Source organism: Onychostoma macrolepis, chromosome 01, assembly GCF_012432095.1.
Source record: "Onychostoma macrolepis isolate SWU-2019 chromosome 01, ASM1243209v1, whole genome shotgun sequence".
Lineage (NCBI taxonomy): Eukaryota > Metazoa > Chordata > Actinopteri > Cypriniformes > Cyprinidae > Onychostoma > Onychostoma macrolepis.
In genome coordinates, this window is record NC_081155.1 from 26,642,066 (window position 1) to 26,663,801 (window position 21,736).

The window sequence follows — 21,736 nt, forward strand, 5'->3', positions numbered from 1 at the left end:
ATTTTTAACAAATATTTTGGCCAGAAATATAATGTATGTGTATATATATATATATATATATATTACCATTTGGCTGCAGAATGAGACTAGACATCGATATGTATTTTAATGTTAAAAAAAAGAAAATAAATAATAGTCATAAAAATCATCTTTGGAATGGAACAGTATATTGCACCTTTAGACAAAACATAAAAAGAAATCAAAAAAAAAAAAAAACTGCATACAGAATGCCTATATGCTTGTTGTTGTTGTTGAGTATCATATTTGATATCCTACATCAGGCTTTTGTGGATCATATAGTATGATATAGTCAGAATATGGAAGAAGGAATTGCTCAATTTTATCCAGAGACCCAAACTGAGCAAAAAATTGCAGTTTGGTGCAGATGCTTTATATGGCCAAGAAGATAAAATTCTGATAGCTTGTAATGTAAATAAATGAGATCTTTATAACAGACTTACAATAATAAGTAAATGATAAGTAAAATTATATAAATATCAGTTATACTCTATATCTCCCAACAATGTCTATAGATATTTAAATGTTAATTTTATGATTAAAACATATATAGTAATGCAATGCAATACAGTGATTATTGAGAGATGAACAAATAAATGTTCCTCAAAAGGCTGATGGATCATATTTGATATTTGAACATGATTTTTCTAAAAAAAAAAGAAAAAAGAAAGAAAAAAAAAAATGATGTATGAATAATCAAGTAAACAACAAAAAAAGTTGCTTCAGTCCAGGAAATGTTCAGCTTGAAATAATGCAGTATCAACATTATTCTTATGTTTACTTTATAAAAATCAGAAAAGATTTCACAGCAAAAAGACGCGTGAACCATGACCTAAAGATGGAAGTCTGTACAATGATACTAAAAGGCCTTCTACTTGCTAAAAAAACACATAGAAGACACCAGAAAGCATTTGCTGGATTGTGTGCAATAAATGTTTTCAGCAAAGTTTTGATCATGTTGATCATTTAGAAGGCTTATTTGTCATATCAGATATGATACAGTAGACTTTATAGGGGCAAACCTTCATAACCATGGGCAAATAAACAAGATGAATACTGTACAAATTCTCGCTGGCAAAATAGAGCAAATGTGTTTATTAAGCTTTGAAAGTTGTATAATTGTGTTATAAAAAAATAGTGACCCATATCATTACTACATTGACATATTTTACAGCTGATTAGTGATTTGATCTGAGAACGAATAACCATAGAATGTATTCATGTAGACTTTATATAATTTTGAAGCTTGAAATGTTTGGACCCCTTTGACTTTCATTGTATGGACAATGAAATGACTAGTTTAATAGCATATATAATAAGTGCACTGTCACACATACACATGTACAGTGAGATGGCTAAGCAAAGAGTTAATGTGTGGAGTATTTAACTCATCTACTATCAGTCTGACCAGTGTAGCTCTGAAGCCATAACTCCGATGGCAGACATAATGACTTCCCCTCTGGTCTGTGCGGCAGCATTAGGGTAATCCTGGGGGCTTCACCTGGCACGCTGGTAAGGCTTAACTCTAAACCACCAGCAAGGCCCTTTTTCCATACCACGGACTCAACAGCCTTGGCAAACAGACCCCGGCCGAGCCAGTGGAGTGAGGATGGGTGGTTTAATCTTTGGCCAGGTTTCAGCTCAGTCAGCAGCTTTTGTTAAAAGCTTTTTCTCAGTGGACTGCAGCATGAACGTAACTATTACAAGAGCATAAGGTAAGAAAGGATATTTTATATAAAGTCTGGAGAGAAGATGGAAACATCAGTATCTTGCATGTAGGCCTATTGTCCAAAACTCTTGTCTAGATGCTGTTTAAGGCCTCCTTTCTGTGGTTTGTTCATTTACTGCGACAAATTCAATTAGGAAAGTATTTAAAAAAAAATAGTATCTCATTTATTCTTTGTATTATACCACTTTACCAACTTTTTTTATACAATGCAGTACGAAGGCCAGAGTAAAGAAACAACATTCAACAATCATGCTGGTAAACTAATTTTATTTAGTTCATTTAAACACTTTGTGCCAAAGCCACTTGCCTTCACTGTGGTTGTTACTGCAACATCACATTGATTAACCTGGCCCTCACTGATAAAAGTGACTCAAATGAAGTGATTCAAATTAAATGTTATAAATGTTTATGACAAGACCTGGTCTTTGAGGGCCACTTTTAAGCAAAGGTCTATAAGAAAGAAGACAAGAAACTTCCAAGCAGTTGTACTAGAACTAAGCTCTCCTGGAAAGTGGCCCTCCAGGAGAAGGATTTGACAGCCATCCCTTGCTTTATAACTTGTAACCACTTTTACCTCAGTGGAAAATTTGCCATCAGAGGTTTTTCTAGGGTGCCTTCAATTTGATCCAGCAGAATTACATGTGGTGACATGTCAAATATTTCTCACATTAAGCAACCAAAATGAAAATACAAAGTACAATCACTTTTTCTTTCTTCTTTTGTCAGCACCGTTTCTATGCAAGAAAACAAACCACAATAATTGTCACATTGACTAAAACAAATAGTTTTGGAATAACACAATACAAAATACACATCCATGGCCAATAACAACTATTTATATCCATTAACGTAAATTAGTGGTAAAAACTATTTTAGACCCTGTTTTGCCTTTAAACATCATTTGTTAACAACATTTGTAAACGTTTACATAATTATTGGCTAAGAAACACATAAGCAAGAAATATAATATTAAGAAGCAATGCCACCCAACCCTACTGCCCAAATTTGGGTGTAATAACTATATGACATCTATATCTCTAACATTATGATTCTTTGTAGTGCATCACATTCAGCTTGAGGCAGGAAGTGCTCTATTGCCTTCAGTATTCATCTGTTGATTCTGACATGGATCTCTCTCTTCTCTCTCGAGCCGTCACAAAATTGAGGAGATCGATGGCTGTCACCACTCCAAACACCATTTGCTTTTGAGCGGAAGATCCATCTGTCAGATCTGGGGAAAAAAAACAACAGAAATTCAGGCAAACATCTCATCATCCTCTCAGAGCAAAGAGTGTATGAGATCAGGAGGAAAAGTAGCCTGGTACAGAAGCGAAATGAAATTGAGCGGAAGTACGAAGTCTGACGTAGTCAGGCTAGAGGAAAAGGCCTCTGGCTGCAAAAATACAAAAGCATTTTTCATGGACTAAATATTAATTCAACTCCTTGAAAGGGGTCACATCGGGAGAAATCAATAATTAAGCAGTATAATGGAAACATACATATATCAGAACTAAGCGTCAGAAAAAAAGAAAAAACAAGAAGAACATTTCTGAAAACTTGGCTTGCCAGTCATTTGTGATATGGAAGAAACATAATGAATAATACTGATATAACTGTTTTTAAAAAGCAAATCGTGAAGATTTACATGTTTAAGATTTACAACATGAATTTTCATTTCATGCCGACTTGAAGAGATGAGAGTAAGCAGTTCTTAGTGAGCGTAATACATATCAACATACAAGTTCTTAAAACAGAACATAAATGTGACAGTTGCCTGAGTATCTAAACTTTTATTTCTTTGGATTCATCCAGATGGGTTATTGTTATTGTATGTTTATGCAAATATCATCATTATATGATTGTCACCTTCACAACCACCACACTTTTCACATTAACACTGAATTTATAAACTGAATAATGGATGCCAACGCTGCTCCATGCTAAACCATTCTAAGTGGACCTCAAAATACCTTTTATAAGAATAAAAATGTAAGTCTTTTTTTTTTTTTACTTTAGTTTTCCTAAATCTGAATTTACCTTGCAAACATAGCTAATGCGTTTTTGTAAAACAATTGAGAGCACATTATCCACAAAAGGACTTCAATATGTCAGAATAAACACTCACACTGTATCTGCTCATGGACCACCAGGGCAAAATGATCTGTTTCCAAGATCCGAGACAGCTTTCCCAGATTGTCAGTTAGACGAATCTAAAACAAGCAAAAATGGATGAAGTAATGTCAGATGGAGTGAGCTCAAACTATCCTTTCTAAAAGAACTGCGCTCACCTGCTTGAACTGTTTGTAGAGCACTTTGCTGACAGGGTCAGAGGGCTTGACCTTTCCTGCAAGCACAGAGGCAAGCATGTTTCCCAGGGTCACCATTCCCAGAATCAACCTGCAGAGAGCGAGCCAGACACAACTGCATTCCACTCCTCACTTTTAATCGTCTTCAATTACAATGATAATATAGATTTAATACAATAAGTACTGATGACAATTACGGTGAGGTTGTCACCATTTTAATGTTGATTAAAATCTTCTTTGTTGCATGTATTGCTCACCCAGCTTCATTTACGACAGGTGCCTGGTCAAAGCCCTTTTCTTTCAAGATTTTGATGGTTTTTTGGCATGTGACTGTGGGCAGCACAGTTAGTGGAGCAGAAAGGTTTAGACTCTGTAATTTCAGATTCCACCACCTGGAAGAAATTGAATGAAGGGTGAATAAAAAAAAGAACAAACACAGAACAAGATGATGAAAGGGTTCTAAATACCTAGACATTGTATTAATGTTCGTAAATGGAGTATATATTTAATATAAGGAAAATGGGGCTAGCTTTCACACCGAGAATTTGTCTAGTTCAAATAGGAAAATGTACAAATAGATGTTTTCTATAGAGTTGTTTCAAACACCTAGTATAAAAACATTTTAACTGAAATTATTTTTTAGAATAGATTAATTTTTTCTCCAAACTAAAACATTATAATAAAAAATATAGGCCTATATTATAATAATAAATAAATAAATAAAAATAAAATAAACTATAAAATGACTAATAATAAACTAATAATAAATTATAAAATGAAGACAGATTTTAAATAAAAATGTGAAAATTTGTTCAAAGGACAAGAGTATTTAAAATGTTTAACATGAATTAGTTTCAACATTTGCCACCCAAAATAATGGTTTGATATTTTTGTAGAATAAATCTTAAATGTTGTGCTGTTACATGAATTGTTTTGCAGTTTTAATTGTTTTACTGTTTAAATTTTGCTGGATAGCTTATAAAATGACAGGTTGCATTGTGGCAACTTACCCCATACACTCTTAAAAATTTAAAAAGTGTTTTTTCACAGAGTTGCCACAAAAAAAGTATATATATACATATTCCTATGTGTATATATATATATATATATATATATATATATATATATATATACACCTTTAGAGATCAGTTAAAAAAGTTCTTAGTATGAAGAATATTTTTTGCACCTTTTGTGCAATGGAAAGATTCTACGCTCTTACAAATAAAGGTGCTTCACGATGCCATAGAAGAACCGTTTTTGTCTAAATGGTTCCATTAAAGAACCTTTACCATCTGAAGAACCTTTCTTTCACAAAAGGTTCTTTGTGGCGAAAGAAGGTTCTTCAGATTGTAAAAAGGTAAGAAAGGATTTGACTGAATGGTTCTTTGTGGAACCAAAATGGTTCATTTATGGCATCGCTGTGAAAAACCTTTTATGCACCTTTATTTTTAAGAGTGTATGGATGTTAAAGGTTCTTCATAAAACTTTTATTTTTAAGAGTGTACAGTGTGACAACATGTTAACTGAAATTATTTTTAGAATAGATTAATTTTTCTCCAAACTAAAACATTATAATAAAAATATAGGCCTATATTATAATAATAATAAATAAATAAAAATAAAATAAACTATAAAATGACTAATAATAAACTAATAATAAATTATAAAATGAAGACAGATTTTAAATAAAAATGTGAAAATTTGTTCAAAGGACAAGAGTATTTAAAATGTTTAACATGAATTAGTTTCAACATTTGCCACCCAAAATAATGGTTTGATATTTTTGTAGAATAAATCTTAAATGTTGTGCTGTTACATGAATTGTTTTGCAGTTTTAATTGTTTTACTGTTTAAATTTTGCTGGATAGCTTATAAAATGACAGGTTGCATTGTGGCAACTTACCCCATACACTCTTAAAAATTTAAAAAGTGTTTTTTCACAGAGTTGCCACAAAAAAAAAGTATATATATACATATTCCTATGTGTGTATATATATATATATATATATATATATATATATATATATATATATATACACCTTTTAGAGATCAGTTAAAAAAAAAGTTCTTAGTATGAAGAATATTTTTTTGCACCTTTTGTGCAATGGAAAGATTCTACGCTCTTACAAATAAAGGTGCTTCACGATGCCATAGAAGAACCGTTTTTGTCTAAATGGTTCCACAAAGAACCTTTACCATCTGAAGAACCTTTCTCTTTCACAAAAGGTTCTTTGTGGCGAAAGAAGGTTCTTCAGATTGTAAAAAGGTAAGAAAGGATTTGACTGAATGGTTCTTTGTGGAACCAAAAATGGTTCATTTATGGCATCGCTGTGAAAAACCTTTTATGCACCTTTATTTTTAAGAGTGTACAGTGTGACAACATGTCCTGTTATTATGTTCTTATGTAATCTTTAGTTATATACCCACATAGAAATTTACTTCTAAAAATAAATGTACCCTAAGAAATGCCAAATAAATAAATTACCAATAAAATGCGACAAATAGCCCCAGTCTCACGTATACACACTAAATCTTAGGTGACAAAATGATATTCTGCTCACCAGGGTTTATTCACCATGATGTCTTCCACCCTCAGAAAGCCCTTCTGGAACATCCACTTATCACTCAAGAACTTGGACCTTTAGAGTAAATTTTAAACACAAAATGATGATTAACATCCATTGCTTCAGACTGAGCCAAGCTTCTGTGAAGCTAGTTGTCTTTGTGGAAAAAAAGCCAGTCAAGGGTGAGAATATATTTTATATTTATAAATTTGGCAGATGCTTTCAACTAAAGCAGCTTACAGTGCATTTAAGGAATAAATGTAATTATTTTGTGCTCCTTACATGTAGTTGCGAATGGAGTCTGGCAGAATCACGACACAGCGCTGTCCCTCCTTCAGCTCTTTGGCAAACTTTACTGCAGCCGCCATGGCAGTGCCTGAGCTCCCACCTGGCAACAGAGAACATAAACAGTGCGGTATATACAAACACAAATCCACTACAATCATGACATTACATTTTAGATGCTGTAAAATGTGTGACATGTTAAGAAAGGATAATGTGCTTACCACATAACAGCCCTTCATCTCTTATAAGCATTCGGGCAATGGCAAATGATTCCTCATCATTGCTTTTGTACCATTTGTCAACCAACTGAAATAAAAACACAATGTGTGTGATTTGTACATGAACATGCTATTGAGAGCAACAGTAGAACACTGTAAGCCAAAACTATACTTCTACTGCCATCTTCTGGCAAAGAACAGAATAGCAATACCAGTGAGTAGACTATTGCAACAAACATGTGGGTATCAAAAAGCAGGACTCTTCCTATCAGGGGTCAAATTACTCAGATGAATATGAGAGGAGAGTATAATATTTGACCTTAGCACTTTTACTGCAAACAACGTCAACACAAAAAACCCAAACCAAATCCAAACCCCCTTAATAGTATACATTTATTTTAGAATAGAAAAATATACTTTTAACCTTTTTTTGCCTACTTTATCACATTTGATACACACATTTCTAAGTCCTCGAAATAATCAACATGATCAAACTTTGCTGAAAAACCGATTGCGCACAATCTGCTACATGCTTTCAGTCGTCTGATTGCTAGATTATACTTTTTAGCAAGTAAAAGGCCTTTTAGTAAAATGTGAGAATAACTTTGATATTGTTAATAAAATTTCAGGATGAACACTTACTGGACTGAAGCAACTTGGGTTTACTTGATTATCCATATATCATTTTTAGAAAGTGTGTCATCTGAAGAGCCCTGTCATATACAATTTATAAAAGGACTTATATTCAAACCTACACACTTAAGTAGAGTCACTCACAGATCTATCCAGGACAGTGGGTATGAAGTCATATCCGATGCCCTCCACCTCATACTGGGTTTTATCAGTCCGGTTTAGCTCTTCAGGCTCAGCGAGGATCGAGCCCTCTGGGTCCACTGCAACAATCTACCAAAACACATACACACTTCAGATGAGTCAAGACGTATATTCAGTGATGCCTGGTTACTTCATTTCTGAGTGAAAACTGCAATTTATATGATGTTATCTCAATTTAACATTATGTGGTTTACTCTTCCAGTTATTATCTTTCTGGCTGACATTTGAAGTGATTTTTTTACAACACAGGCAAATTTCACAAAATTGCTGTGCATCAGATCTCAGGGACAATCAGTGTCTACCTTAATATTTGGGCATTTCTCCTTCAGTTTGCGAGCAACACCAGTAATAGTGCCACCTGTGCCGGCTCCTGCCACCAGCATATCCACTTTACCTGCGGTGAGATGAGAGTTAAAAGAATAGTTCACCCAAATGTGAAAATTTACTACAAATCTGGTCACACTTTATATTAGGTGGCCTTAACTACTATGTACTTACATCAAAAACAAGTACAATGTACTTATTGTGTTCATATTGTAATATTAAGGTGGGATACGGGACGGGTAAGGTTAGGGACAGGTTTGGCGATATGGGTAGGTTTAAGGGTGGGGTTAGGTGTAAGGGATGGGTCAACAGTGTAATTATAAATGTAATTACAGATGTACAATGTAAACACATGTATGTACACAATAAGTGCGTTGTACCAAATGATTAATTTAAATGTAAGTACATAGTAGTTAAGGCCACCTAATATAAAGTGGGACCAAAAATCTCTTCACCCTCAGGCCATCCAAGATGTAGATGAGTTTGGTTCTTCATGGGAACAGATTTGGAGAAATTTAGGATGACTTGCTCACCAGTGGATCCTCTGCAATGAATGCGTGAATGAGTAACATTTTTACAACATTTGTAAATGTAAAAAAAGGGCATTGGTTAATATTTTAATCAGTTTAAACAACCAGTTTAATGGCATTTGTAAGCATTCACATGCTCATTAATAAGCTGTTTATCAGTGTATAACTTCAATCATTTGTATTGTATTTGTGCGTGATCATACATGAATAGAAAGCTTATTTCAATTGTAATTTTATATGAATTTGTTGAACATTGTGAAATGATACCATACTTGTAGCTTAATGAATATATTAACTAATCTGTTAAACATCATATAATGATCTGATATTATATAACTTATCTGTTAGACATTACATAATGTTTGTTAATGATTATTAATTTATAATAAAGTATTACCTAAACCATCATTAAGATTTGCTTTTAACATTTAACACTGCTTTTGCCTAGATAGAGACCTCTATCCACAATATGACTTTCTCCAGTGAAAAATTTGTCTCAAGTAAATCAGGAGAGCACAGATCAAGCAACGTTTGTCCAAACAGTCCAAAACAGTTTTAAACAAATATATGGATGGATTTTGATGTGAGAGGATTTTTTCACTGGAGGAAGCGTTATTATGGATTATGGACTTGTATTTTAACTGGAAGCAATGGTTTAAAGTTAAAATGCCTTGATAAATTTGTATTCCTTCTTTTCACTTCACAAGGCTTTAATTTATGGACTGGAGTCGTGTGAATAATTGTTTTGTTTTAATCAGATGTTTGAATTCTCATTCTGACGGCACCCATTCACTGCAGAGGATCTAGTGGTGAGCATGTGATATAATGCTAAATTTCTCCTAATCTGTTCCCATGAAGAAAAACTCTATCTTAGATGGCCTGAGGGTGAGTGCATTTTCAGCACATTTTAATTTTTGGGTCAACTATTCCTTTAATGTTACTGACAACAAAAAGCCTTGAAGCTGGAGCGAGAGGAAGCTATGCTTTGATGATAAAAATCTGAAAAAGATAGGAGAACAAAGACAGAGAGAGAAAGTGAGAGAAACAACACAATTACTACCATCACACTGCTCCAGGATCTCCTCAGCAGTGGTGTCGTAATGAGCCAGGGGGTTGCTGGGATTGCGGTACTGGTCCAGGATGTGTGAGTTAGGAATCTCATTCTTCAAGCGCCAAGCCACACCCACATGGGACTCAGGGGAGTCAAACCGTGCACTGGTGGGAGTTCGGACAATCTCAGCACCCAAAGCTCTCAAGACATCAACCTATGAAGAGACTCCCGTTTAACCTTCTTGATGGCTTAACAAATCCCATTTGATCTAACTGGAAAGAATCTTACCTTTTCCATGCTCATTTTCTCAGGCATAACAATTATGCAGCGATAACCCTTCACTGCTGCAGCCAATGCAAGACCAATACCTGCATAGAGTGCACATAACTTAACCCTTTAGACCTTTAAAAAATGTTTTAAGCAAACTGATATTTGCTTTTCTCCATTGTAAAATTGACCACTACAATGCACTTTTCTAACCATATTTATGAACTGGATTTTAAACGTATGCACTGAACTAGTGTTGAAGATTTTGAGAAGAACACACATATTGTAACAACGAACAATGAAATAAGAATGTAGAAAACAGGTCAGATGAAGTCTTAACAAAATCAGTGTCAACATCAGAGTCCTGTGTGATTACCTGTATTTCCAGAGGTGGGCTCTATAATGGTGTCTCCGGGTTTGAGGATGCCTTCCCTTTCTGCGTCCTCCACCATGCGCAGACTGATACGGTCCTTCACACTACCACCAGCATTAAAGAACTCACACTTGGCCACTACAGACACACCAACAAACAAAACCAAATGACTGCAAAGTAACTTTAAGTTATTTATATAAATGTCTTTCATCCATTTCATAGATTTAAATATAACATTAAAGCCACAAAGCAGGCCAAAACTCTTTCAAAGGACTCAAGGTCAATACTTGCTTTATCTTTCAGGGTTTTCTTTTTCTTTTTTTTTTGCCTTTCAAGGAGGTTTCTTATTGGTAGCACACTTTCTGTGGTAAAACGATACTGACTTTTAAAGTAACTGATTTAGAATTGTTCAAAAGTAGAAATATGAATGAATCACTTACAAAGTTCACACTTTAGTCCAAAAGTCTTCGAGATCTTGTTTATACGGACCAGTGGTGTGTCTCCAATCCTGTCCAGGATGTTGGGCAGAATCTTCTCAGCTTTTGTCCTGTAATGGTTAAAGGAGGAAAAAATAAACACTCAAAGGATATTGCAGGGACAGAACCTATAGTTACAATTATAGTTATAAAGTTACAAAGGTCATTTTGTGACGGTGTAAATTAAAAAATAATATAAAATATAGTATAGGAATTGAGTGACACCTTTTGTCCTGCACTCACAGCAGTGAATACATTATCAGAGAAGAGAAAAAAAAATTATCTTCAAAAATATTAACCAATATTCATATTCTCATAAAAATAAGAATTGTCTTTTTATTTCATGGTGACTTTACAATCTAGAAACTGTAAATATAAAGGAAAGTCATGTGCACTTATGAATACATACACAAACATGCATCTGCTTAACTGTGTGTACATTCTAAAACCTAAAAAGTAAATATTCCTTTTGTTAAATTAATGTTATATATCTTCTATATATATATTTTTTTTTCCATAACAAATATATTGTTGATTGAATACAGCAAAGTCCATTACAGCTAATCAATGATTGTGAAACATGTTTATCTTGCTGATAAGTTTCCAAATAAGGAAATATTCCGGAGCAAGACACAGAAATGCTTTTTTAGTAGGCTCAGCTCTCTACGCATGCATCCCTGTCACTTGATTTAATGTATCTTGTGATTTTAAGTCAGAATTGAAAAGTGAGAGATCATTAAGTATTATCACCTGGGGAAGTATTTGTGAGGGGAATTTTCAAGAGACATTCCTGGTTTCCAGGTACATCTGCTTGGCAGGTCAGGACGAATCCATTTTGGATCAGTGGCCACAGTTTCTCTATTCAGCTGCAGGGTTCTGTCTACGTTATCTGAAACCAACTTCTCAACACCATTCTTGCCAGTGGTCTTCTTGCCAGAAAAAGGGCAGGCAGGACTGTCATTCTCTTTGTTGGATGGAACTGAAGGCATGATTCCTCTATAGTTCTCTGTAAAGTGTGAGAATTGGTTCATAACATATTTTAGTTTGTAGATTAGAGGCTAAATTTTGTAAACAACTTTGATGTTTACAAAAAAATTAGAAAAATTAGAAACACTGCATTTTTTCTTTTTTTTTGGATTAACATTTAAGGCAGACAGCAGTTGGTAAATTAGACTGCGGTCAATTTAACGACATAATGCATGAATCCAAAATTGTTATAGGGCTACACATCCAATTTCTTTCTCAATGGTTGTATCCCAATGTAGGTATTTTAACACAATTGTGCAAGAAGACATGAAATATAACTCAATTCAGGGATCGCACATTATAGGATATAGCATCACTAATTTAATCAGATGTCCACAGACTATGAAGCTGGAATACTTCCAGGCTGCTGTCTTTATACTAGTTCCAAAAGCAACTATGACTAAAAGATCAAAGCCCATAATGAGAAAGTGTAAAATCCACAGAATTAACAAGAAAGCAATAGATTGCTGCAGTGAAGATATACTTTTAGGGCAACCCAAAATTTACATTTTCCATTGGCTTTTGGATTATTGTAGAAAATAAGCTCTGTGACTAACAAAAGTTTATGATTCTTACACATTTCATTCAAGATAATCTTCACAAATGAACAACTTTTCTCTATTTTGAAAACTAAATACAAGAAGCAAAAAAGCTAAACGTAGGCTATAGTCACATGACTTCAACGTCACCACCATTAAGTTCGTCAGCTCTTTCAGTCTTTATTCAAAAACATTTTACCTGAATGTCTGAGTTAAAACAGATTTGATTATTAACACAATTAGCCTGTAAAATTGACTAGTGAATAGATAAAATGATGACTCACATTTAATGTGTTTAATTGTAGTTCCATTTAGACAGTTGTTAGCAACTGCCTTTTTAAGACAAGTAAAAAAATAAAATAAAATAAAAAAAATCACAAGGATGCATTACTTATGTAATGTTGTAGAATAAAATGTGAAAATATGTTGAACTTGTGTTAAACACAGACCTCATTACAGGCATTTAACTAAAATCAAATTTAAAAACCTTTTAAAATTCAGGACAATGGAAGCTGAAGTGCTAAACATGCTTGTTCACAGGTCTGCAGCACTCTTACAATTACTTCAACATCACCACAACGACGTAGGAATCCATCAGGTTAATTCCAGAGTATGAGAAACCATTAATATATAACCTAAGAAGCCAAGCATAAAATACACCAGCTGTTAAAACTATGAGCCTCAACAACATAACAAGCATGCTTGACTGCTTTAATGCGAAATGACCATAATACAATGCAAGTTCAGATGGTCTTTGTGTATCTAGAAATAACATGATTGAGACTGACTTATTCCCACAAAAGAAAACTGCAGTAATTTTCAGTGACTGTGTATTTGATCAGTTAGGCACTTAAGCTTCACTTCTTGCATTTTCATTGCATTAAATACCAAAATATTACCTGAAAGCAAATGATCCCAGATAGATAGATAGATATTAAAAAATTATAATACAAAATTCTACTGCATGAGTGGTGACTCTTTAGGACCAGGGTTGCCAGATCCGTAGTATCCCAACTTTTGACAGTACACAAATACAAATGTCTTCAGTCTTCTGTCAGTCTAAACAAGCAAGCTGTATACTATATTTTAATGGAAATATAACTCGGATGCGGTTATGATAACAATATTCACGTGACTGTAAAATCCAAATATTGGAGATTGCAGTGACTTTAATACACACACATGGCAACCCAGTCTAGGACGCAAGAGTCAGGCTGTCAGAAGTATGGGGAAGTTTAAAGTGGATCCATGTGCTCTAAAGAAACTCTTTTGACTAAAAACTTTCATTCACAACCCATCCAGGCAGTTTCCTGCATATCGTTTTCCCGCAAAACACTTATAAGACTTACAGAACCATTCATTAAATATCAGAAGCATGTTTAGATAATCTGTACGAGCACGAGGCAACCAATGTACCTGCAAATCACAAACCTCGTGCTCTTAAAATTTTTGTTAATGTCAGTCAGTCCGTCTCTTTTTGTGAATTCGTTTTTAGTTAATGCAGTTAATTTAATCCGTATTGATGGAAATGACGTTTAGTTTTAAATAAATCTTCGCAGTTGTGAATAAATCTTTCTGTTCTGCTAGGTGCATTAAAGGATTTTGATGATTACATACTAATAAAAAGACGTTCTGCAAATAAACATTTCAACATATGGAAAGCAGCAAAAAAAAAAAAGTATATTATATATATATATGTCTCAAATATATTGCTGACCACATACTTCAACGTCCATTACAAATATTCAACGATTATAAAACACATTTACCTTGCTGATAAGCGCCGACCGTCCACTTTAACAGCTGTGCATACAGAAGTACCTGCGTCACGTCATTTATATGAACGGGGTTCATCACTTATTTGGGAAAAGGCCATGTGTTGGCGCGCAATCTGATTGGCTGGAACGAGGGCGTCTGTCGATCGCCCTCCTATCAGAAGTTGGGAAATGTCCAAATTTATTTATTTATTTTTTAATTATTTTAAAAACATGAGTGTGAAACATTTGGCCTGCAACTCAAAATAGCTGAAATGTAAGATATCTTTAATGGCTAATTTCTCTTACAAAGATTTTTTTCATTCAAATGTCATGCTGACTAGCCACTGTCACAATGGATAAATAAGGTGTATGGAAATAATCAGATTTTATGATTTTTGAGGTAATAACTTTGATTTTTAAGTACTATCTTTAACTTTACCACTGCAAGATTGCCTCTTATAACAATATCCCTACTCCTACTACGAAGGCAAACATAATTCATTTTCTTTTTGTAGTGATATAAAACTTTATCTGCCTCCAAACTGATACCACTGTGTTTTATGAGCAATACATAACCAATGAATAGAAATGCAGTGTGACACACCCCTACAACACTCGCTGAAAGCCTGCAGGACTAATTCATCATGACTAAGATTTTAATAACCCCAGAAATAAACCTGTGGCATAGACAATTTATAAAAATGCACTTTTAATGAGAAATAAAATTCTTTCAAATGTACACAAAAAAAAAGTAAATAAACAAAGTGACAAACTAAAAGGTTTCAAGCAAGTAACGATGGCATTTGATGTCTCACAAAAATGTCGGTCATTGGTTGATGACACTAAGCAACAAAACATAGGCAGCAAAACTGTGTCATGGCTCAAAATCTTCCAGAACGTTCACGATCTCTTGATCTTCTCCTCTTGCGTTCACGACCTCCATGGCTGCGGTCACGAGAGCGAGAGCGTCTTTCACGAGATCTTGACCGAGAATGATGTCTAATGGAAAGATAATTTCCATTACAACGACGAAAATGTCAACTTTAACAAAAGGCACAAGACTGGCCTTTGATGAAGAAGGTTTTCGGTACCTTTTTCTATGACGTCCATAAAGCTCTCTCCTCAGCTCTCGAGAAATGGGTTTCAAGTGCATGAAATTACAGAAACCGCCTCTAGTGCACTCCCTGTGGTGAGACGAGATGGTAAGATGAAAAAAAAAAAGTGGCTAAACTCTGCAGGACACCGGCCCTCCAGGAACAAGTTTGGTGACCCCTGCTTTAGAGACTTATATTACTATAATAGAAACTATATTAACATAACCACTCTCCTGTTTTGTATATGACAACTTTAGACACAAACAATGTCTTGAACCGTTTCCAATCAGTCATTTCCTTAAAACGTGACATATTATATATTTAAAATGTCATTGTTTCTCAATGAAATATCTGAATGAATGAAGTGTGAGACACTGACCCCATTTCATACTGCCTACAACAGGCTTCTCTGAAGTCTGTAACTGGTGAGAGCTCTGCATGTATTGGTTGGCCATTAAACCAGCGATTATTTAAGTCCAATACAGCCTTCTCAGCATCCTCTTCCCTCCGAAACTGTTCAGACAATAAAACAAAATAAACGGTTACACATTTCCAAGTATAATTCTAATGCAGGCTGTTATAGCTACATTGTTTGAAATACTGAACTACGGTTAATTTCATAAACCTGTCTGTTCAATCAAGCAAATGTCACAAAACACACTCAAATTTTACAGTACCTTCACATAAACATTTCCGACCAAATGATCACCAAGGTTATCGCACACATTCATCTCCTCGACTTCTCCATACTTCTCCTCCATTTCTGTGAAGACTTCCTGTTGAAAACACAATCGATCGGCATTGAAAATGTCGAAATAACTACTTCAAGGGATAGTGCAAAAAAAATAATTGTGGCATCATTTACTGACCCTCATGTTGTTTCAAACCTGTATGACTTCTTTTGTCCATACAGTGAAAGCCAATGTGGTCAATGTTGTTTGGACCCTAACATTCATCAAAGTATCTTCTGTGTTCAAGAAAAGAAATAAAAAGAAAGTCACACAGGTTTAGAACAACATGTGGGTGAGTAAATGATGAAATAATTATTTATTCATTTTTTTATGCTTTACTCATACATTACATTTCACTCTTTTCCCCCCCTCATTTTTGGGTGAACCATTGCATTCATTTAACTACTGATTCTCATTAAGCATTATGAAATGTAATATAAATCACAAAATAAGCAAGGTGAGATCACTAAAGAAATGTTTTATGTGACAAATGTTGAAATGAGGAAGAGCTACTGTAAAATGTTTATGCACCATTCAGGCTTCCACAACTAAAAACCTTGGGTCGCCAGGATTTCTCCCTCACCCAACCAGCACGGCTTTTAATGGTTTCATCTATATGTAAATATTAGCTTTGTTCTTCTAGGAACATCACTTTAAGTAGATGTTAGATGTGCACATTTGAGCCATTTAGCACGGTAAAGAGTACAGAAAGACACAGAAACTGTACACTGAATTCTGACCAAGTCAAAAACAAACACAACAAAACTCATCCTTGATGAGAACTCACCTCAAAAAACTCGTCATAATGTTCCTGCATTTCCACATCACTAACAGCACCTAGCAACAATTTTTTAAATATAATTAGAACACAGAAAGGTGTATTAGAGTACAATATTTTGATATATAGCCCCCATAGCATGCAAATAAGAAATAAAGTTTTAGATTAACTGGCCCATCATAAAACTACTGGATAGTGTTAAAACACAAACCAACAGGATATATTTAAATATCAAATCTGAAGATCAACATATCATATGTTTAAACTGAGAATTCAGAAAGGAAAATATTTCAGGTCAATCTGGCAGACACACAGTAAGCCTTTGTATGGATTAGACTGTATCATAATATGGATCAAAGACAAATCTGTTGCCCTGATAAAACAATATTGCATGTCATTATAGGTCTCATTGTTATATATTACCCATAAAATTCCCTAACAAATATTTTTAGGAGTGATGCATCCTTGGGGATAAAATGTCTGCAAAACATAAATCCTGAATTAAATAGACCTTCATTATACTTATAAACATATGGCCAAGATTCAATCACTGCAGTGTTTGTGAAAAGTTGTATTTTAAAAAACTATGGGCTCTAATCATTTAACATTGTTATGGATGCTCTTGATATGTGCCAGTCGTAAGAAACGTTCAATGCTGCAGACTCCTGCAAGCAAGTGGGGGGCAACTTACAGTGTAAACCATCAGCAGACTGGGCAGAGTTTTGAGTGTTACGGTATATGTTCATGAGGACAATAGTCTGAAATACAAAATGTGCATCTTTGTAAAAGAAACTCTACGACTGTTTAGCATCCAGGTCTACAGACCACATGAGATATCAACATTATAAATTAGGCAATCCATGAAAACAAGTGAATTGGGGAGAGTGGGGTCAGCAGGAGAGGTCAGAGATCCATCCAAGATGACAAGAGAACTGGTACGTAAAGGTCTTAGGGCTTTGATGAAGCAGAGAAGTATCTTCTGTAAACAATAATGTAAATATGTACAGCTCAGTTGACATATTCTTGAAACAAGGGGTCTAATTATACTTATGCGGATCATTAAATATTTTAAACAGATGTTGTCATGTCCAAATCAAAAACAAGATGTCTGCTTTCGTCAAAGTACTGAGTCCTTTACTGGACGGAAATAAAGGTGTGCGTCACTGGAGTTTGCACTCATACTTACCTTAAAAGTAAACAAATAAAATGATCTTTTCTAGGCAAGAATCCACACAAACCCAGCACCTCTAATACCCCTTTTTCATCAACATGGTGCCAGTTTTCATGCAATCTGGGATCTTTTCACAAACTGGCTCACAAACTAAATGGTGAAGTAACAGGTTATGTGGCTGGAGATGAAACCAGCATTCAGCATGTCTTTACTTTCTTTTGCAAGCTCTCCAATTTCCTTGAATCTCAGTAGAAGCCTACGCAGATCAATGCTGAATGCTTTTCCTATTAGTCATTTTTAAATGTATTTATTGCAAGAAATTAGAAACTGCTCCTTACTGCAAGCATCAATGAAGTAGCTAGCCAAACCTGATGTTGTTTAAGGAGATTTGACCTAACTACAAAACATTGTGACGTAATTGGTTTTTGGGGCCTCATTTATAAAACACAGGTACGATCACGTTTGATCCAACTTCTAAAGCATAAAGAGATGAATTCATTAAGTGTGATTTATAATGTGGGATGCATTAGGGAATTCTTTTTGTGCTATAGACATTGTATAGACCTAAACTGTTTGCAGGAACATTTCAGAAATTGCTGTACGTTCACATTTAGGAATATTCTAAGCACATCTTTATAAATGAGGCCCTGGTTCCAGATCGGAAAACGTTTATGGATGTTGCAGAACCAGTTTTTCCAGACCAGAAGTGTTTTTTCTTTGATAGAATGGTATAAAATCACTTGAGAATGTACAAGCAAGTATAAAACGGTTCAGGAATCATGTCGTTGGAAAAGGGGCATTGAACAATTGCCTGGACAATCTCACATTATAAAAGCAAATCCATAACACTTTTACTGTTTATTAGAAACAGTAAAAGTTTCAGTTATGTTTACTTGATGTGTGTAATTTGCTGAAGTACAGTAAGGGTCCAGAGTATCAGTGCCGAGGCTGCCTCTCCATCAACTTTGAGTTTTATCTCAATTATCTGGGACAGAAATGGGATTTCTTGCTCACCCCACATGCTAGCATTATCTCAAGGAAAAGCGGGACTTACAGCGAGAAGAGTCGGCTGTCTGTGCACTGTTTTGGGGGTTACGGTAGATGTTTTGAATCAAGATGGTCTGCAAAGGGAGAAATCAAAATATGAATATAAATAATTCCCAATTGGCTACACACAAAAAAGAGCTGCAAATGATGCTGAGGAAGTTGTCTTTGTGCATCCAAAAAAAAAAAAAGAAAGAAAAAAGGAAAGAAAGAAAGAAATCCTACCTGGTAAAAAAGCTGACCATTTAGCTTTCTTAAGCAAATCTCAGAAAGTAATGGATTACCCAACACTCACAGATCTGGGACTTGTACCATGATGGTAGTTGAACAAACTCAGGGTTACAGAATTAGTTTTGAGTTGACGAAACCAAACAATACACTGATCATCAACTGTCTCTGTCAACTCAGGTTCATGGAGCATGTGCACATGAAAGTGTGACATTAGTAACAAACAGCCAATCACATGCCTTGAAACATACAGTTCAAGAAGAAAAGAGTTGTCCATGAAAGAAGAAAATTAAAAGAAAACATCAAGCTACTGTATATCAGTGCAAGTAAAAGTTGTGCAGTTAGTTTATACAGCTGATAATAAATATAGGTAAACAGACACTTGAACATGTGAGGTTACATGTAGTTTATCAATTGTTTCTAAAGCTTATTTATATTATTTGTATATATTTATATTCATCTAAACTACGTGCTTGATTGTTAAGCTTAAAAATGTGCAACAGACAAAATACATAAAATAATTACAATAATCAATCATCACAAAAAGCCAGACAATTTTTTTCTTTAAAATTTTGCTAGTTTGTAGTGACTATTAATTAGGAGGAAGAAAAACTGGGGTACTGAGTTTATTGTGTCAGAGATGTGTCACTTTGTTCACAGCTGATTGGTCCAGTTTTGATTTGAATCTCTTATCCAGAATATAACCAGCCCCGTAGCAGGTTAGCTGTTGAACGTACTACGGCGAAGAACACTGTTAAAGGCCAAGCCACTTTTATGGTGCAAACTAAGCTGAAACTGGCTTCATGGTATAGGCCCCAGATCTCAGGTGCTTTAAGACAAAATAGTCCTAAACACTATTGAAACTAAGGATGAACTACAAATGACTCTGTACACTAAATGTCTTGAATGTATTAAGTGACTGAAAGGCAAAGTAACATTCGTTATTTGACAAAACTTCCATTAAAGTGCAGAATTATAGAATAACGCACACATGTAAAAGTGAATATACAAATACTTTCAGTTATAATGTAAAAAATAACTTTTCAATAAATGTGTGGCAAGATATGACAATACCAGCAATTGTCAATTAAATTACATATTCAAATGTAAACGTAAGATATATATCCAATTATATACTTCTTTCACACTAAAAATTCTACATAGCTAACATATTAAGTCGGTTTCACTTTAAACATCAATAAACTAATTTTAATGAGGTGGAAATGAAAACATACTGGTGTGAAGTTTGAGATGTAAACATACCTGACTGAAAGTTGGTTTATTGTGCAATCTAGAACACCGATCTCCATGACGACAAGCTCCAATTTTGAAATAAAAGGAGCAGTTGACCCTAGAAATAACAAACAGGAAGCAGACTGTTCCAAGATATGAAAACTATGACACGCACAAGTATCGCCATTGACATTAATGTGACAAGACCATGCAAAGTGTCAATTCTAACTTTTTAAACTGACAAAGCCACAATATTTTAATCCCAACTACTGAAAAACTAGAGAAATCAATACTTCTTTTTAATTCATGATGTCAGTACATTAGATATATTTAAAATGTTTTATAAAATTGGCGGCAGTGTCTGATTTCACTGTTGCAACCTGCAGCATGAGCAATGCGGAAGCATCACATCTCACACAAAAACATTGTTTTGCGTTCGGATGTAAAAGCTCAGCAGACAAGCAGGTGTGTTAGCCTGCAAATCAGTTAATATTGCACCGTTCAAACTAAATATATTAATATAGCTTACTTGTCTTTTTCTGTACCAAAAATGGACGCAAGATACTCCGCCATCTTGAACGGTCCAACTCGGATGCGAATCTGCGATCTACGTCATTTCCAAAGACTATAAAAAGACTTTGACATTTCTCAGCATAGATATATATGTTTCTCAGTAGCCTCTCATCTGCCGCAGTCGTCAAATTACCAATATCATTTTTCTTTAACACCTACTGTTGTGTGATTAGAAGTTACCAGAGCCACCGCTTTACACGCGGAGACTTCAATCTTGCTTAACAATGCTTAACCATAGACTGTATGACCATAGATACGATGAGATCCTAACAGGAGACAAGTGCTAGACTAGTCATTTACGGCATTATCTGGCAAAGATTTTTATTGAACAATAAATGCATGACAACATAACCATGTAAAAACAGTTGTTGACAAAGATAAAAATAAATAAATACACCGTCTATGGGGAATAAACAAAATTTCACAGACATCAAAGGAATTACATGCCTGTACAATCTGAATAGTTATCTCTTTACTCCAGATGTCCTAAAACACCGACAACGTCAGAGCCATTAAATGATTGGCTTACAAGGAGCACGTGGTCGAGTCATTGAACGACAGATTGCCATCTCCTCCTTAAAAAAACT

At 34.6% G+C, this 21,736-nt stretch overlaps 2 protein-coding genes across 5 annotated transcripts; both read right to left on the minus strand.

The window, feature by feature from the left end:
- Nucleotides 1-1,969: 1,969 nt before the first annotated feature.
- Nucleotides 1,970-14,444, minus strand: cbsa (cystathionine beta-synthase a). Its single transcript, XM_058774185.1, has 15 exons — nt 14,310-14,444; nt 11,726-11,981; nt 10,940-11,046; nt 10,503-10,637; nt 10,148-10,227; nt 9,869-10,073; nt 8,257-8,348; nt 7,898-8,023; nt 7,124-7,208; nt 6,900-7,005; nt 6,615-6,692; nt 4,311-4,445; nt 4,036-4,144; nt 3,873-3,957; nt 1,970-2,978 (listed from the first exon to the last, which is right to left on the minus strand). The coding sequence occupies exons 1-15, from the start codon at nt 14,392-14,394 to the stop codon at nt 2,848-2,850; spliced, it is 1,815 nt and encodes a 604-aa protein (XP_058630168.1). The 5' UTR covers nt 14,395-14,444; the 3' UTR covers nt 1,970-2,847.
- A 542-nt stretch (nt 14,445-14,986) lies between these two features.
- On the minus strand, nt 14,987-21,358 carry LOC131539843 (splicing factor U2AF 35 kDa subunit). 4 transcript variants are annotated; one of them, XM_058774571.1, is made up of 8 exons: nt 21,106-21,358; nt 20,607-20,694; nt 17,592-17,658; nt 16,910-16,959; nt 16,069-16,167; nt 15,771-15,904; nt 15,389-15,481; nt 14,987-15,296 (listed from the first exon to the last, which is right to left on the minus strand). In XM_058774571.1, exons 1-8 carry the CDS (start codon nt 21,147-21,149, stop codon nt 15,179-15,181), a joined length of 693 nt encoding a protein of 230 aa, XP_058630554.1. In that variant the 5' UTR covers nt 21,150-21,358; the 3' UTR covers nt 14,987-15,178. The 4 variants fall into 4 exon arrangements, with proteins under 4 accessions (XP_058630554.1, XP_058630406.1, XP_058630472.1 ...); XM_058774423.1 differs by lacking the exon at nt 17,592-17,658 and adding an exon at nt 19,126-19,192 and having other exon boundaries at nt 21,106-21,357; XM_058774489.1 differs by lacking the exon at nt 21,106-21,358 and adding an exon at nt 19,126-19,192 and having other exon boundaries at nt 20,607-20,680.
- Between the last annotated feature and the right edge of the window lie 378 nt (nt 21,359-21,736).

Excerpts from the sequence above, each read along its gene's own strand:
- LOC131539843 (XM_058774571.1), bottom strand. The coding sequence starts at position 21,149 with ATGGCGGAGTATCTTGCGTCCATTTTTGGTACAGAAAAAGACAA. Across the intron at positions 20,695-21,105 it reads TTTGGTACAGAAAAAGACAA|GGTCAACTGCTCCTTTTATT; the intron begins GTAAGCTATATT and ends TGTTATTTCTAG. Across the intron at positions 16,168-16,909 it reads ATTATGACGAGTTTTTTGAG|GAAGTCTTCACAGAAATGGA; the intron begins GTGAGTTCTCAT and ends TGTTTTCAACAG.
- cbsa (XM_058774185.1), bottom strand. The coding sequence starts at position 14,394 with ATGAACCCCGTTCATATAAATGACGTGACGCAGGTACTTCTGTATGCA. Across the intron at positions 11,047-11,725 it reads CCTCACAAATACTTCCCCAG|GACAAAAGCTGAGAAGATTC; the intron begins GTGATAATACTT and ends TAACCATTACAG. Across the intron at positions 10,228-10,502 it reads GCCCACCTCTGGAAATACAG|GTATTGGTCTTGCATTGGCT; the intron begins GTAATCACACAG and ends CACTCTATGCAG.